This window comes from Pseudopipra pipra, chromosome 9 (genome assembly GCF_036250125.1).
Source record: "Pseudopipra pipra isolate bDixPip1 chromosome 9, bDixPip1.hap1, whole genome shotgun sequence".
Taxonomy (NCBI): Eukaryota; Metazoa; Chordata; class Aves; order Passeriformes; family Pipridae; genus Pseudopipra; species Pseudopipra pipra.
Genome location: NC_087557.1, coordinates 19,057,565 through 19,071,782, shown reverse-complemented (window position 1 = coordinate 19,071,782; position 14,218 = coordinate 19,057,565). Strand labels below are relative to the sequence as shown.

The window sequence follows — 14,218 nt, the reverse complement described above, 5'->3', positions numbered from 1 at the left end:
ACTGTTGTAAGTTTGTGGAGCTGACTTTTGGGTCTGTGAAGTTACCTCAGCTTCAGCTGAGGTTGCCACTGATTTTCTGCTTAAAGTTACATCACTTTTTAAGTTGGTGAAATTGCTTAAATACAACAGGGAGGTATTTTTTGTTTTGGGTGTAATTCTGCATTGGAATTCTTGAGTAGGGAGCAGATATCCTGAGTAGGGACTGTACCCGGGCAGGGCTGAGCTCGGGGACCTCAATGGGCGACAGATCACGTTTGGGTGGATTCCAAATCCTTAATTAATTTTAACTGTTGGTTTGCTCATTATCTGTGCTGGCACTTTAACCGAGAGTCTCCTGTCCACCCCCCCCTCCCCCCCCGACATGCACAGTGCTTTTAATTAAAAAAAATATATTGTTTAAAATTGTTTAAAATATATTAGTTGAATTCAGAATCAAGCACAAATAGGTTAAAAACCTTATTAGTCCAGTGGCCAAATAAATTCGTGCTGGCACTGGGACTCTTATATAATGTTCTCTGGCATGATTTTGCAAGTTCATAAACACAGCTACGTGTGAAAGGGGTGGAGGAAGGGTCAGCTTTGTGTTGAGGACAGAAAGCCCCATTCTCAGTAGCTGACAGTCTATTTCCTCCTCATTCCTTTTGATGTCTGGAGATTTAAATGCTGCATGGAGAGAAAAATTCAATTCATTTAAAACATTTTGCATCAAAATGACATGCTTTAATGTATTTTCTTCTGATGTTTAAATTATCTTTTCATCTCATGAGGGAGAAAAAAAAAGCCAACATGTTTGTAGTTAAAGTGCCCAAGCAGAACTTTAAACAAAGGTCTGGATGAAGAGGAAGTCTCAATGTACTAAGAGTAGATGCCTTTTTTTCCTCCCCTGCCCCCCCTTCTTGGCTCTCTGAGACTTGTAAACCAAGGAGATTTATTGCTGCCCTTCCAAAGGCTTCTTCAGAATTAAGAGTTCAAATTTTTGGAATTCCTCAAGTCCACAGGAGGGAGAGGGATAAAGGGAAAGTGATGATGGTAAGTGGGAGCAGAGCACACCAAAGGATTTTCCAGGCTGGTTTGGCCAGTTATAGCTTTAGTAGGAGGAAATCAGCTGAACCTGCTTCAAAAAACCTCTTGGAGTCATGGAGCAGTGATGATTTCACAGCTAAGGGAGAGACTCAACAGGGCCTTTATGAATCACTGTCCTTCGCCAGATGTGATGTCATGTGTTTGACTTAACACTAATAATCCATTCCATCAGTGAAATCCCAGCTCCCCTTGAGTCTGATAGAGAAATGTCTCACAGCCTAAATAACCTCAGGATATTACTGTTGCATTTATTGATAGTGAATAACCAGCACTATTGCTGTTTTGCACGACACTGTTCTCTGAAAACTCTGCTGTATTTTGCAGCTATTAAGACAGATGGCAAAGGAATATTTTAGGGACATTGTATGTTTACCAGTGGGGATAGCCCAAGCTGCCCTTGGAAATGAGAAATCTTGCAAGAGAAACTTAAGTGTATCAGGCAAACTTTTCAGGGATTCCAATCTTATTTTTCAGTCTGGAAGCTGAATATTAACAAGATGTTGAGTGTTTTTTCCTCCACGTACCCAGTGCAAAGTAAACAGAGATGGCAGTGTGGCTGTCACCTGTGGAAGCACTCCTGTCCCTCTGGGAACTGATGGGGAGCTTCCCCAGGGGAGGAAACAGCTCTCACTTCTATCTTCTGATACATCCATTTTTGCCATTAGTGAGGTTGATCTGGTTATATTCAAAATCGGGTCTCATTTTCCTTTTTTCCAGATACCAAATATGTCTAAATTTGGCTCACAGCCTCTTGTGTTAGTTGGAAACAAGTACTTTTAAAAATAGTTGTCTTGGGTTAAATATTCAGCAAGAGAAGGGTCACAGTTTGCACAGCAGTAGCTTTGTGATACTGATTTTAGCACCTTATGTCAGTCTGATAAATAAATGGATGTTTTGGAAAAACCCTGTTATGTGCTTGCCTTTAAAACCAATGCAGATCCACAGATACAGATGGACATGATTCCCCTTGGGTAAACCTGGCATTGGAGACTCCCTAGGTCCTTCTCTGACCTGATTTCCTCCCTCATTTGCCTTTTGGAGCTTGTTTAATGTGGCATTTATAACAAAAAGTCTCTTACACATCCTTTCCGGTTTTTCTTGCAGAGGATATTCAACTCCTTTGTGTACACAGAGAAAATATCGAATGGAGAAAGTGAAGTTCAACAGGTGAGTCCAAAAGTCCCTTCCCAACTCTCACTGTGTCACCAAGGCAGAGTCAGCTTAGGGATTGCAGTTTTGCCTGGATTTGTGGCCCTTTCCTAACATCCAGCACATCAGATAACAATCAATGGAATAAATATAAATGGAGATGGCCTGTGTGGGCTGATGATGCATTTGAGAGTTTTGAATTGCCATGAAAAGGTTTTCCATCTGTTTTTTGTGGGGCTGTCCCTTGGAATCAAAAGGACCCTCATGTAGTATCTCCCATTAATTGACAGGCTTTCGTGTTGAAATTGTCTCTTTTAAAATTGATGTAATTCAGAGCAAAACCACTAATGTCACTGTGAATGTGGAAATGATGTCGATTGCTTTTTGGAAATATGGGACAGCCACAGCCTTGTGCATAACAATTGTGGTTGTGGGGCTTTTTAATTTTGTGAGGGCTTATGAGTACACACTTGAGCATTGAACTCTTCAGTTTAACATTGAGATAATACATCTCAGCACAGGCCTGCTTGCATTTTAATATGTGTGTATTTTTAAAATTAATTTTGGATCCATTTAAAAAAAGATAAATCGATCATCTTATAGGCTTCAGGAAACTGAGGTACTAATTATGTTCACAAGTGCATCCCTTGTGGTAAAGGCGATGGGTTTTGGTCAAAGAGGTGGCTGCTGCCCTGGAACAAAAACCCAGCTTTTCCTTCCAGTTTAAGCCTAGACTCACTTGCACAACCTTCAGCAAGTAACCTGACCCTCCTGGACCCCTATCACACCAGTTTTAATGTTCAGTAAAAACAAAAGTGCCTCAGAGTGGGGCTTTCCCCAGGGAAAAGGGAATTACTCCGCAGCAGTGCAGACAGCCCGATTGTGCATGAGGGGTGTTGCTGGTTTCCAAGAGCAGATCAGTGCATGGCATGTTCATGGGCACTAAAACTGGTCATGTAAAATAGAAAAAAATTACACTCTAAGTTGTGCTTATTGTAAATGGTGAAATTTCCAGTCTTTTTAAATACTTTTACCAAGGAAAAGTCAAAGCAGAGCTGATTCAAATGGGATTGTGAGGGTGGGTTAGGTTGGAAAAGACCTTTAAGGTCATCAAGTCCAACCATTCCCCCAGCACTGCCAAGGCCACCACTGACCCACGTCCCCAGGTGCCACATCCACATGGCTTTTAAATCTCTCCAGGGATGGGGACTCCACCACTGCCCAGGGCAGCTGTGCCAGGGCTGGGAAGCCCTTTCAAGGAAGGAATTTTCCCAAATATCCAATCTAAATGTCCACTGATACAGGTTGAGGCTGTTTCCTCTCATCCTGTCCCTTGTTCCCTGGGAGCAGAGCCTGACCCCACCTGGCTCCACTCTCCTGTCAGGGAGTGGCAGAGAGCCAGAAGGTCCTTCCTGAGGCTCTCTTCTCCAGGCTGAGCCCCCCCAGCTCCCTCAGCCGCTCCTGGTGCTCCAGACTCTTCCCCAGCTCTGTTGCCCTCCAGCTTTGGCTTCCCTGTAATCATGCCCAGGTGGGTGCCAGCATGCAAAGGGACCATGAGATTGTAATTGTCACCTGACTTTAAAAGTTTAAATCCCAAACCATCCTGACATCTTTAAGGAAGGGTTTCCTGGCTTTGTGTCGTGTAGGGCAGCATTTTTCTGGAGTAGTTCTGGGTGGTCTGAGCGCCGCAGAAGGGCCATGTGGGCTGGATTATACGTATCAGATGGCTTTTGAAAGCCAAAAGTGTTTTTGGGAAACCAAGAAACTGGATTAAAACTTCTTTGAAGTCCCAACTATCGATTCTCCACTTAGCAAAAGACTCTGCTTGTTCCCCAGTGCAGATGTCTGTATTCAGCCTAAGTAGATATAAATAGCTGTCTAAACACTGGAGGTTGTGTGATGGATTCGGAGCTGTCAGAGGAGAAAAATGAGGCCCTGGTGAAGCACAATTACTGTGGTTAAAAGCTCAGCAGTGAAATGGATAGAGGAATAATTGAGCACTTCTGTTTCATTAATAACCAGATCTTTTAGCCCTAATGAATCACCAGCAATATAACTGGAGTTTTATGAGTGAGAGTAGGACATGGAACAGGATCGTCTTGAGCGAAGGCAAACAAATGTAAGCAAATGAAATCCCCTGCCTCTCATTCCTGTTTTTGTAATTCATTAACATTTTCTTAGCAACTGATACCCAAAGGCAATTAATTATGGATTTATGTCAGCTGGGATTTTTTCTGGCAGACCAGTGGATTATTGTGGGGGTGGTGTTTTTTTTAATACCAAACTGTGTAAATAATGACTTTCAATTTGTTGAGAAAGTGAAAAACTCCAGCTGTTGGCCTTCAGGCCTAACTGTTCAATACCCTTGGCTTCCTTCGTGCCACACAAGAAGCAGTTTACCTGTTGACATTGAACTGGTTACACTTTTAAGGTCTGCAGTTATTACTATTGTACCTGACAGATAAAACCTTTTTTGCTTTGAATAGGTTATTAAAAATTGTGTGGCCATTGCCAAAAATAACTTGGATTCTTTCCCTGTAAGTTATTTCAATATCAGAGAACTCGCATACAATATGAAAATGTAATGGTGTGAGTTAGTGATCTAAATAAAGTGGAAGAGGGGTAGTTTTCTTAGAGAAAATCTAGATTAGCTGATTTCAAGGAACTGTGTGTTCAGCATCCTGCCAGATGTCTGGTTTCTGTGGTGTGGAGAGTAGGAAATGGGGCTCCATGGAGCAGAAAGGACAGAGAAATGATCTCGAGCAGGAGTAGATTTCCCAGTTTTGGGGAGAGAAGTTGGAGCACAGCAGCAACAATCTCTCTGTGCAGAGAGAGATTTGTAATAACTCCTTGTATTTTTGTCTGTCCCAACAAGGTGCAGGGTGTTCAGACCTGGTTGGTGTACACTGGGTTGGGTTGAATTTTTATTTAGTTTGTTTTGGGTTTGGCAAAGAGCTGTTGAACTCTTTGGAGAGGAAATATATCTGTAATATGCTGAAAAACCTCCATTTGGCTGTTGAGCACATCTTCCCTGGCTGTGAAAAGTGGGATGTTCACACCACGTTGAACTTTACATCGATGTAAAGTGATAAAAGGCAATTACACTGTGTTTAATGTACTTCCAGAATGATTCAGGAATTTGGCCCTTTCTCTAGTTTCTGTTGTGTACCGTGTTTGACATCCTCCTTGGAGTAAGTCTGGGGAAGCTTTGCCAAAGTTACTGGCCAGTAAAAAACCTCAAATGAGTCTTGGTCTCTTTGAAGAAATGCATATTGGAAAGTAGTTTCCTGTATCCTGATTAAGTTTATTTTCAGTATCACTCAGAAAAGTAGGAATGGGGACTTTTCACAAGGGCATGTAGTGATGGGGCAAGGGGGAATGGCTTCAAACTGAAAGAAGGCAGGTTTGGATTAGATGTTAGGGAGAAATTGTTCCCTTTGAGGGTGGTGAGGCCCTGGCACAGATTGCCCAGAGAGGCTGTGGCTGCCCCATTCCTGGAAGTGTCCAAGGCCAGGTTGGACAGGGCTTGGAGCAGCCTGGGCTGGTGGAAGATGTCCCTGCCCATGGAAGGGGGTGGAACAAGATTATCCTTATTGTCCCTTCCAACCCAAACCATTTTAGGATTCTGTGAATGGTTTGAATCTGTTAAAGCAGAGGTGTGGGAAGAAGCTGAAGGTGATTCTGTGATCCTTACTTGAGTCACATTGCTGGTGACCTGCATGCTCTTCGGGAATGGTACAGAAGCAGTGGTTTAAGAGCCTGGCACATTAGGAATAAATATATTAAAATTTTCTAAAAAAGAATCTATGGATGCACAGTTGTGATACAGCAGGAGGAGTGCCAGGTGGGTATTGGAGAGAGGAACTTTTTTCCAGATTTGTCTGGTTGACAGAGGGGATTTAAAACTAAAAATTATAACTAAACTCTTCCATTTATAAGCAATACTTTCTGAGGAGCCTGACAGTGTTAAATCCCTGGCTGTGAGTCCGTTACGGCATCCGTGCCTGTCAACCCCACTGATGCATATTTTATATCCAGTCTTGAAAACATGAAAAATACCTTGGCTTTCAAGCTACAGCCAGAAATAAAACCTAACCTTGGAGCTCTGCTTTCCCTCAGAGCTCCCTGCAAAGGGAAGACTTCAGAGCTGTGGAGCTTCGAGGGGGGAAGAAGCTTTAAAAAAAAAAGCTTGAGGGAACTATGCAAATGAGGCAAATGTCTCTGGGAAAATTAGAGAACCTCAGTGATGTTGTGATGAAAGGTTGTCAGTGGAGATGGTGACAATTGAAGTGCATTACCCATGGGTGCTGCAGTAATAGAACCAGGTGTTACCGTCCAACCTGTCTGCGAAGCCAAAGGCTTTGGCTGCCTGCCAGCTGCCAAAGGAAAGATTGAAAAAATAGGGCTAATGGCTGCATTGTTTGGAGCCAGCACTCATGGCTTATTGTTTTGTTTATTGAAATTAGGAAGAAAATACAGAAATCTGAAAAAAAAAAGAGGAATGCCAAGTGAGGCTTCCCGTGCTTTTGTTTTTAAGGTGAGGTGAATTCACTTTGTGAATCAATCAGAGATGATAACATTTTATGCCAATCTCAAGGTATCCAAATTTATTTAGTCTCCATTAAAATGCGTGAATTGGATCATTTTTGGGGGAGCAGGGAATGTCTGTCACACTTGGTACCCACCCAAGGGTGGGATATCAGCAACCTGCCCCTTGTGTGTGCCTGATTCAGGACACAGCTTTGCATTTTGCCTTAAAAATGTTTTAACAATTACTTTAGAATAGTTTAATAGTTCACTGCTCTGTCCTTTCATTATTTGTTATCTCTTTCTCTCTGCCCCTTTGAGGCTTTGTAACCAGAGTGGGTCTGGCATCCATCAGTATCCAGCGGCTCTTCAGCTCCAGGCAGTTTAAAAAAAGCAGAGTTTATGTTGGATAAAAAGTTTAGGGTTTTATTTAGAAAGAGGAGAAGGTGATTTAAGCCTGCAGCTTTTATTCTGACAGGCTCTAGTAATGAGTGCATCACTTTGCAAGCTGAATAAAGTTTGGGAGGGAATGATGTGAGTGTGCACATGTGCATGTGCAGCCGTGAGGAGCTGGGAAGGATGGATTGTTTTTTGCTGTTGTTTTAATCACTGAGGGCTGGAATGCCTGTTCACTGTCCTGGATTTTGTGCTCCACTGAAGCCCAACTATGGCAGAAAAATTAAGTTAGTTTCGTTAGGCTTCATCTGGATAGCACTTTTCAATTTGATGATTTAGAACCATTTGTTTTTCGTAATTTTAGTAATTTTGTCTGGTTGGTGTGTTACCCTTAGTTTCTTAACATAGTTTATTCATTGTAAGCAATTTTCAGTAGAAAATTGTTTTTGGATCATCTCACCATTGGTGACTTATTTGAGTTTGCTGTTTTTAAGGTTGTTTGGATTGTTGGGAGTATTGTCTTGCTATCAGAGAACAGTATTTTTAGAGTTCTTTAGATTAAACAAACTGAATTCTTCCAACTGTGCTTCTGTCTATGGGCAGGGAATGGATGTCTGTGGAGCTCTGGGAGGCTTCAGGTCCCTCGTTGCTGACATGCACTTGACTCTCTGCCCCGACCAGAGTGTTGGATCCCATTTAATAAAAGTAACGTAACGACTTTGAGCCATTCAGAGGTTTTTCAGTGGGTGATGCAGTTTAGGAACAAAGCATTTGCTTCTTGTCAGCTTCTGAGGTACAGGATCTTCTGAAAAACAGATTTGTCAGATCCTTAGACTCGGCACAGCAGGGTGAAATTCAAAGGCTGGGGGGTGCTTTTATCGTTCAACCTCGAAGGTGAAAAATCATCAACACCGAAACCTCGTCTTGTACAGCCTTCATTTATCAGAGACCAGCCGTGATTCCCAACCAGAGGCCTTTTGTTCTGAGGCTCTGTGTTGGTTTTATTACTGCTAATGATGCTCATATGGGCCTTTTTTCAGCAAAGTTAAGCTCTCTCCCCTTTTCATGATTTCAGGTAGAAAAACCAAGAAAAAAATGTACAGATTCAAATATCTGGTTTACTTTGTGCTTAAGCACAGCCATTTCATTTGCCTAAACTTAGAGAGAGACTTTGTACCCACAAAACTTTAATGGAAATTTAGGAAATTTGGCTTGTGTATGTTTGAGACTCTGCAGAAGAATCTACACATTTGAGTACAGCCAGACAAAAAGAAAGTTTACCGTAAAACAGCTTATTATCTAACAACTGGGAGCAATTTAATAGTGTTAGATGTCTAACATGGAGCAGCCCATTAGTAGTCCTCTGGTGCCTTGGCAATAAATCATTCTACAAAGCTAATTAGGTATAATTCTGCAAGTCATTTGAGCAAGGTCCTATTAAAACCTGTGCTCCCAGGAGACCTGTCATGGAGCTGCAGCATTCCCTGGGAACAATGGAGGCAAAGGCAATGCTGTATCAGAGTGGGCCTCGTTGTTCACATAACAAAGTAAATCATGACAAAATGTCCTGTTAGTAATAGTTAGGAAAGACATTTGTTAGTCCAGGGGATGTGGAAAAACCGACGGCGTTTCTCGGCACTTGTAGTGGCTCCGTTAAATCATCCCTGCAGAGTTTGGGGTGTACAGGGAGCAGGAGAGGGGAGTAGTGTGGAGTAAGGAGCTGACTTAGCTCTGGAGAAGTTTGCAGAATTGCAAAATGCAGTGTTCCTGAATATTCAACACCTCAGTATGTTGCTCAGAGATTATTCTTTTTCATTTAGGATGTGTCTGGCTGATGATTAAATATAATAGAAGTACTGATGTGAAAAGGGTAGAGAATGTGCAGAGCAAAAAAAAAAAGCCTGATCTGTTTTATTAATTTCTCACTTTGATGAAAGACTAGGAGCACAAGTCTCAGTAAATGTTTCTTGTAAAATCTGACGCTTCCTCCTAACTGTGTTTACTGTCACGTTTGCTCAAGGAACAGCCACAGATTTTTCCCTTCCAGTTTTCCCTGGCAGAGTCATTAGTCAGGCTCGTTGGGAAGGGCCTAATGAAGGAGACACCAGTGAGCTCTTATCTGACAGCACAGTGACTTCAATGGGCCTGTGATGTGTCCCAGCAGGCTCTGCCCTTGTTAACACCAGGAGCCTTCCCACTGCTTGGAGTCTGCCTGGCGTGGAGAGAGCTCTGCCTGCAGAAAGTCCTTCAAATCACACACCAGCCAGCTCTGATACTTGGAAATACTTGTTCACAAAAATTTGTTATTTTTACTTTTATATAAATTCTTTTAAGAAATATTAAAAAGAAGGGCTGAAGTACCTAATTTTCTATTTCTAAAGTTTAATTCTTTTAAAAGGCCTGAGAATTGCTGGGGAGGGACGACAGTGTTTGTTTTCACTTTCTGAAAGGAGAGAAATTGGCTCTTACAATAGTGTAACCTCTAAACCTTATCCTTATTTATAAGTGGTTGCCTTCCTCAGAGGGAATTCTGACAGCAGAGGGCTTCAGGAGGAATTTCATTGTTGCGAGACTGTTGTCATTATTTTCTTTCTGTTATATTATAACATCAATTAGAGATTTTTCATTTTGTAGTTGAGGTTTGTAGTTGAAACTGTTGTAGCTTGTGATGAGGCTCACTGAGCTGAGAGATCAATGAAGAAAATCATTCAGGTGATGCTCAGCCAAGAGCCTGTGAAGCCTCCCAGGAAAGCAGCAGGGATTACAGCAGAAAAGCAAGAGCTGGGATGGCTTATTTTGCCCAAATCTACATGAAAGGAGTAATGAAATACATCTGCACAGATCCACCTGATTGAGGAAGCTGTTGATGGACAGAGAAATATTCATGGCAGTATTTGGGATTCCCTGGATCCTGAGGTTGCTCTGTAAACAGATTCAGTGCAATGGGAGATTTGCTGTTGTCTGCTCCTGAAGCAGCAGGAAGGTTCTGTGGAGGTGATTGCTTCTCTAACACTATTATTTGGGCTTTCCTAGAGCTTCATTAAGTTGACCTGTGGCCTGTTTTAGTCTCCATCACATCCTTGTCAGGCCTTGGAGCACTTCAGTGCTAAGCCAGTAGTACAGGCAGAGTCATCTCCAGGTGTCGGTTCTTAATGAAAGGGAAGTTTGATGCAATGGAAAGTACACTTTTCATACATGGAAAACTCTTTAAGTTCAAGCACCCACTTCTAGATAGTAAATGTATTTTATCTTTTTACCTTTACTGCTTTCTGTGGCCAGTATTATTAGTTACTTGATTTGCAGTGCTTGAACCACTGAAATAAAAGTCCAATGAGCAAATCAGACAACTATTACATTTAACACATGCAGCTTTTACTTTCCATTGATGTTGGTTACCAAGAAATGAGTAATATAGAGAAAGTGACTTAATTTTAATATTTCTTTTTACTTCTTTTTGCAGTTGGCAAAAAAAATTCGAGAAAAATTTAACCGTTACTTGGATGTTGTGAATCGTAACAAGCAAGTAGTGGAAGCATCATACACTGCTCATCTCACATCACCCTTGACTGCCATCCAAGACTGCTGTACTATTCCACCATCTATGATGGAGTGAGTATTAAATTCTGAAATTACTTATGCTGTCTCTTAAAAACAAAGAAAAATTACGATTTCTTTGCAAAATAGCCTGTATTTTCTGCTATTTTTGATAACTGAAAAAGGGAGAAGGCAGAACTCCAAAGGTGCCTCTTACCTTGTCCTCAGATTCTTTTACATTTCTACCACATCAGTGTTTAATGAGAAGCTTTAAAGAAGAACTGGGAATCAGCTGGAAACAAAAAAAAAAAAAAAAAAAAAAAAAAGGAAAAAAATTTGTTCAACTCTTCACAGTCTTCTATACAAAATGAGTCTGTCTAAATCCAGGATACCATTTTTGCACTGAGACACTGCTTGCCTTGAATAATTCTTCTCAAGCTGATCATGGGATCATTTTTTTCTCCTTTGAAGCATCCAAAATCATGAGTTGGTCAGTACATCACATGCTAAGAATGCTGCTTTACAGTTAAACAAGTTGACATGCTGCTGTTTGATACAGAGGCTTACAGAAATGGAGCATATTGCTTGGAAACTGGATTTGCTCATGTTAAATTTGTTTTGTTTTTAAATACAGGGGTTTTGAATAGTCTAAATCTGGGCAGTTGGTTGTGTTTAATGATGTTTTATTATACTACCTATTTGCAGAATAGGCACTTAGGTTTCCTAGTTGTAGGAAGGTGTGATAGAAGGTCTGATTTTTCCAATAAAAGGGTAATAATTTTTTCAGTGTTCAACATTTTAAACATTTAGTTCCATATGCTCTTGAAAAGAACAAGAGTAACTTAACATTTCATAGAGTCCTTGAAACGTTTGGGTTCGAAAGGACCTTAAAAATCATTTCATTCCAGACCTTCCACTTTCCCAGGTTGCTCCAAGCCCTGTCCAACCTGGCTTTGGACACTTCCAGGGATGGGGCAGCCACAGCTTCTCAATTTATGGAAAGTTTATGCAAACTTGATTGCAGAGTTTTAAAAGCATCTCCCACCTGGATATTGTGATCATATTTTGAATTCTTCCACGTTTTAATTTGTGGACTAACTTGCTCCAGCTATGAGGAGGCCTGCACGTGTGGGACATTAAATTGGACATGCTATTGCTGATAACAGCTTATCCTTGATGTTTAAAATGGGTGTTTTAGTTGGGCAGAAGAGTGCTGGCGTTAGAGCAACGGTAATTATAATATTTTGCTTTGGAGCATTTGTCAGCTGCTGCTACAGAAGAGGTCACATGGAAAAAGATTTGTCTGTGCTATTTGCTGTTTTCATGGGATACTTTGCTTTAGATTGTGCCTTGAAAATGTGTATGTCCTTAGGGCTGTGACTTTCCTTCAGGGGGGTTGTGAAATACTTGTGTTACAACTCCTTAACTGTGTGTTCTTTTTCTTGGTGTTTTGTCATGTGGCCTCTTCACTTGAGCAAACACTTGGGGCAAGAACAGTGTCAGGAGCACGTTGTCTTCAGGGTGTATTTTTAAGGTAGATTCGAGGGCCTGTCCCACAGTGTTTAAGGCTGTTTTTCACATGGTGTTCAGCCTCTAAAAGAAACATTTGAAAATCTGATGGCACTTCATGCTGCCAGGTGATTGTTCCATCGGCCTTTTACATTGCTGTCCAACTTATTGACATTCCATAGGGAATGCTGCAAGTTTGGATTGGTTTTGGAAAAATTAACTTGTGAGGGAGATGCTGAACTATTCTGTAGAGAAAGGAATTTTTCTTCAGGTTTTTTTTTAATGGCTTGTTATCTTCAGTTTGTATTTGTTGTTACCATTAACAAAATTATCCATTTGTGGCCTTGTCTTTGCTTGTCTTTATCTTGAAAATCCAAGCATTGGCTTCAAAGAAGGTTTGCCTTGTTGCTTGAGATAAACTGTGAGACTTTGACACCTGGTGACTGTAAATAAATGATACAAAATAAGACCTAACAAAGCACCAACTGGGTTATAACATGAACCTGGTATTTGACTTGCTTGTTTAGTTGAGTAGTAAGATATGACATGGAAAGCAATATTTATGTTATTGCCATTATGTGGTGCTGGATTTACAGTGAAAAGCCCAAATAAATAAGTTTTCATGTGACTGATTGCAGTCCACAGTGATTAGTTCTGGATTAAAATTACCAGCCTGACCGTGTTTTGGTTGCTATATTGTACCCAACATATACTGGTTTATGTAGTGTAAGTACAGCAGTTGTGTATGTGTTCCCCCACCAGGGCAGGTTTGTGCAATGAAACTGCCTTGTTTTGGACAGTGGTGAAAAGAAATAAATTAGAATATGCAACACCAGCTAGATGAGGCAGTGCAGTTGGTGGCTGTTGAGTGGTTTTGGCAAGGGACTATTCCCTAGGCCGTAATTCCACAAACATTTAATCATACAATTATGCTCATCTGGTTTACCAAAGAGTCTGAATATGTGCTTGGGTAAAGGAAAATTAATCACACGCCTAAGTACATGTGCAGGGGAGGTCAACAGAGCAGGGACTGTGTGTTCCTCTCTAGATTTTGCTGATCCTTTCTTCAGATGTATCAGTTTGCATTTTCAGTTCTACTTAATCAAGGTTTGGGAGTGGCAAACCATGGTGACGTGGAGGGAGAGCAGAGCTTTGAGACATCTCAGAGTGGTTGGTTCAGAGATCTGGTACCTGCCAAAGCATCTGGGCTATATTTGTGTCCAGGTTGGAGCCTGGCTCCTTTTCCCAGGGAAGTGCTCAGAGCAGTTGGGAGGAGGCACTGCTCCAGCCAGCCAGACTTAATATGGATCAAGTGCTCCAGGCTCTTAGCAAAACTGATGGAAGATAAGGAAAATGGATGTCAAGTGACATGCATCTTCTAATCCTCCAAGAAATCTCTGCTGGAAAAATAAGGCTCTGTGTCTCCTCAGTAACAAAGGCTGCTGAAGGAGCCATGAGAAACGGATTTCATGCTGTCTCCAGACATTCCCTATCATGATTGAATTGGGTGGTCATTTACAAGACAATGTTTTAATTAAAGTGTCTTCCTCCTTAAGAGGATAAATACCTTTGTGCACAAGATGGTGTCTCCTGGTTTTCATGCCTAAAAGCCCTTAGTAGGTATTCAGGAAATCTTGGAACTGAGATGGGCTAATGTGCAGATGGGGCTGTGACAGAGTGTCAGCAAGAGGGCAGGGAAAAGAATAAAGAGTGTTTATTTATCAGAGGTCCTGAGCACCTGCAGCTTCCCTGCACCTGCAGTGGGAACTTATGGGATACATGTCAGTTGTGAGAAGTGTCTACATAAGGATTTAAGAAATGAGTTTTGGGAAACAAGTTTGGAAGCATTAGCTTTGCATGGTCTGACATGTGAGTGACAGCTGAAGTAGCTTTATTCTTAAATATGGTGTTGGCCTGGATGACAACAAGTAGATAAATGGGTGTTGTATATCAAACATTTGCAGAAGAAATAAAATAAAACTCTTTCCACACAAAGGGTAAGTCTGACACGTGGGTAATG

At 41.3% G+C, this 14,218-nt stretch overlaps 1 protein-coding gene across 3 annotated transcripts in view; it reads left to right on the top strand.

Annotated features, from left to right (window-relative positions):
- CACHD1 (cache domain containing 1) overlaps positions 1–14,218 on the top strand; it is a 93,243-nt gene that overhangs the window by 29,393 nt on the left and 49,632 nt on the right. For all 3 annotated transcript variants that reach the window (XM_064664963.1, XM_064664964.1, XM_064664965.1), the window contains exons 2-3: positions 2,188–2,250; positions 10,616–10,764. In XM_064664963.1, coding sequence (XP_064521033.1) covers positions 2,188–2,250; positions 10,616–10,764 — 212 coding nt within the window. The remainder of the gene's footprint in view (positions 1–2,187; positions 2,251–10,615; positions 10,765–14,218) is intronic.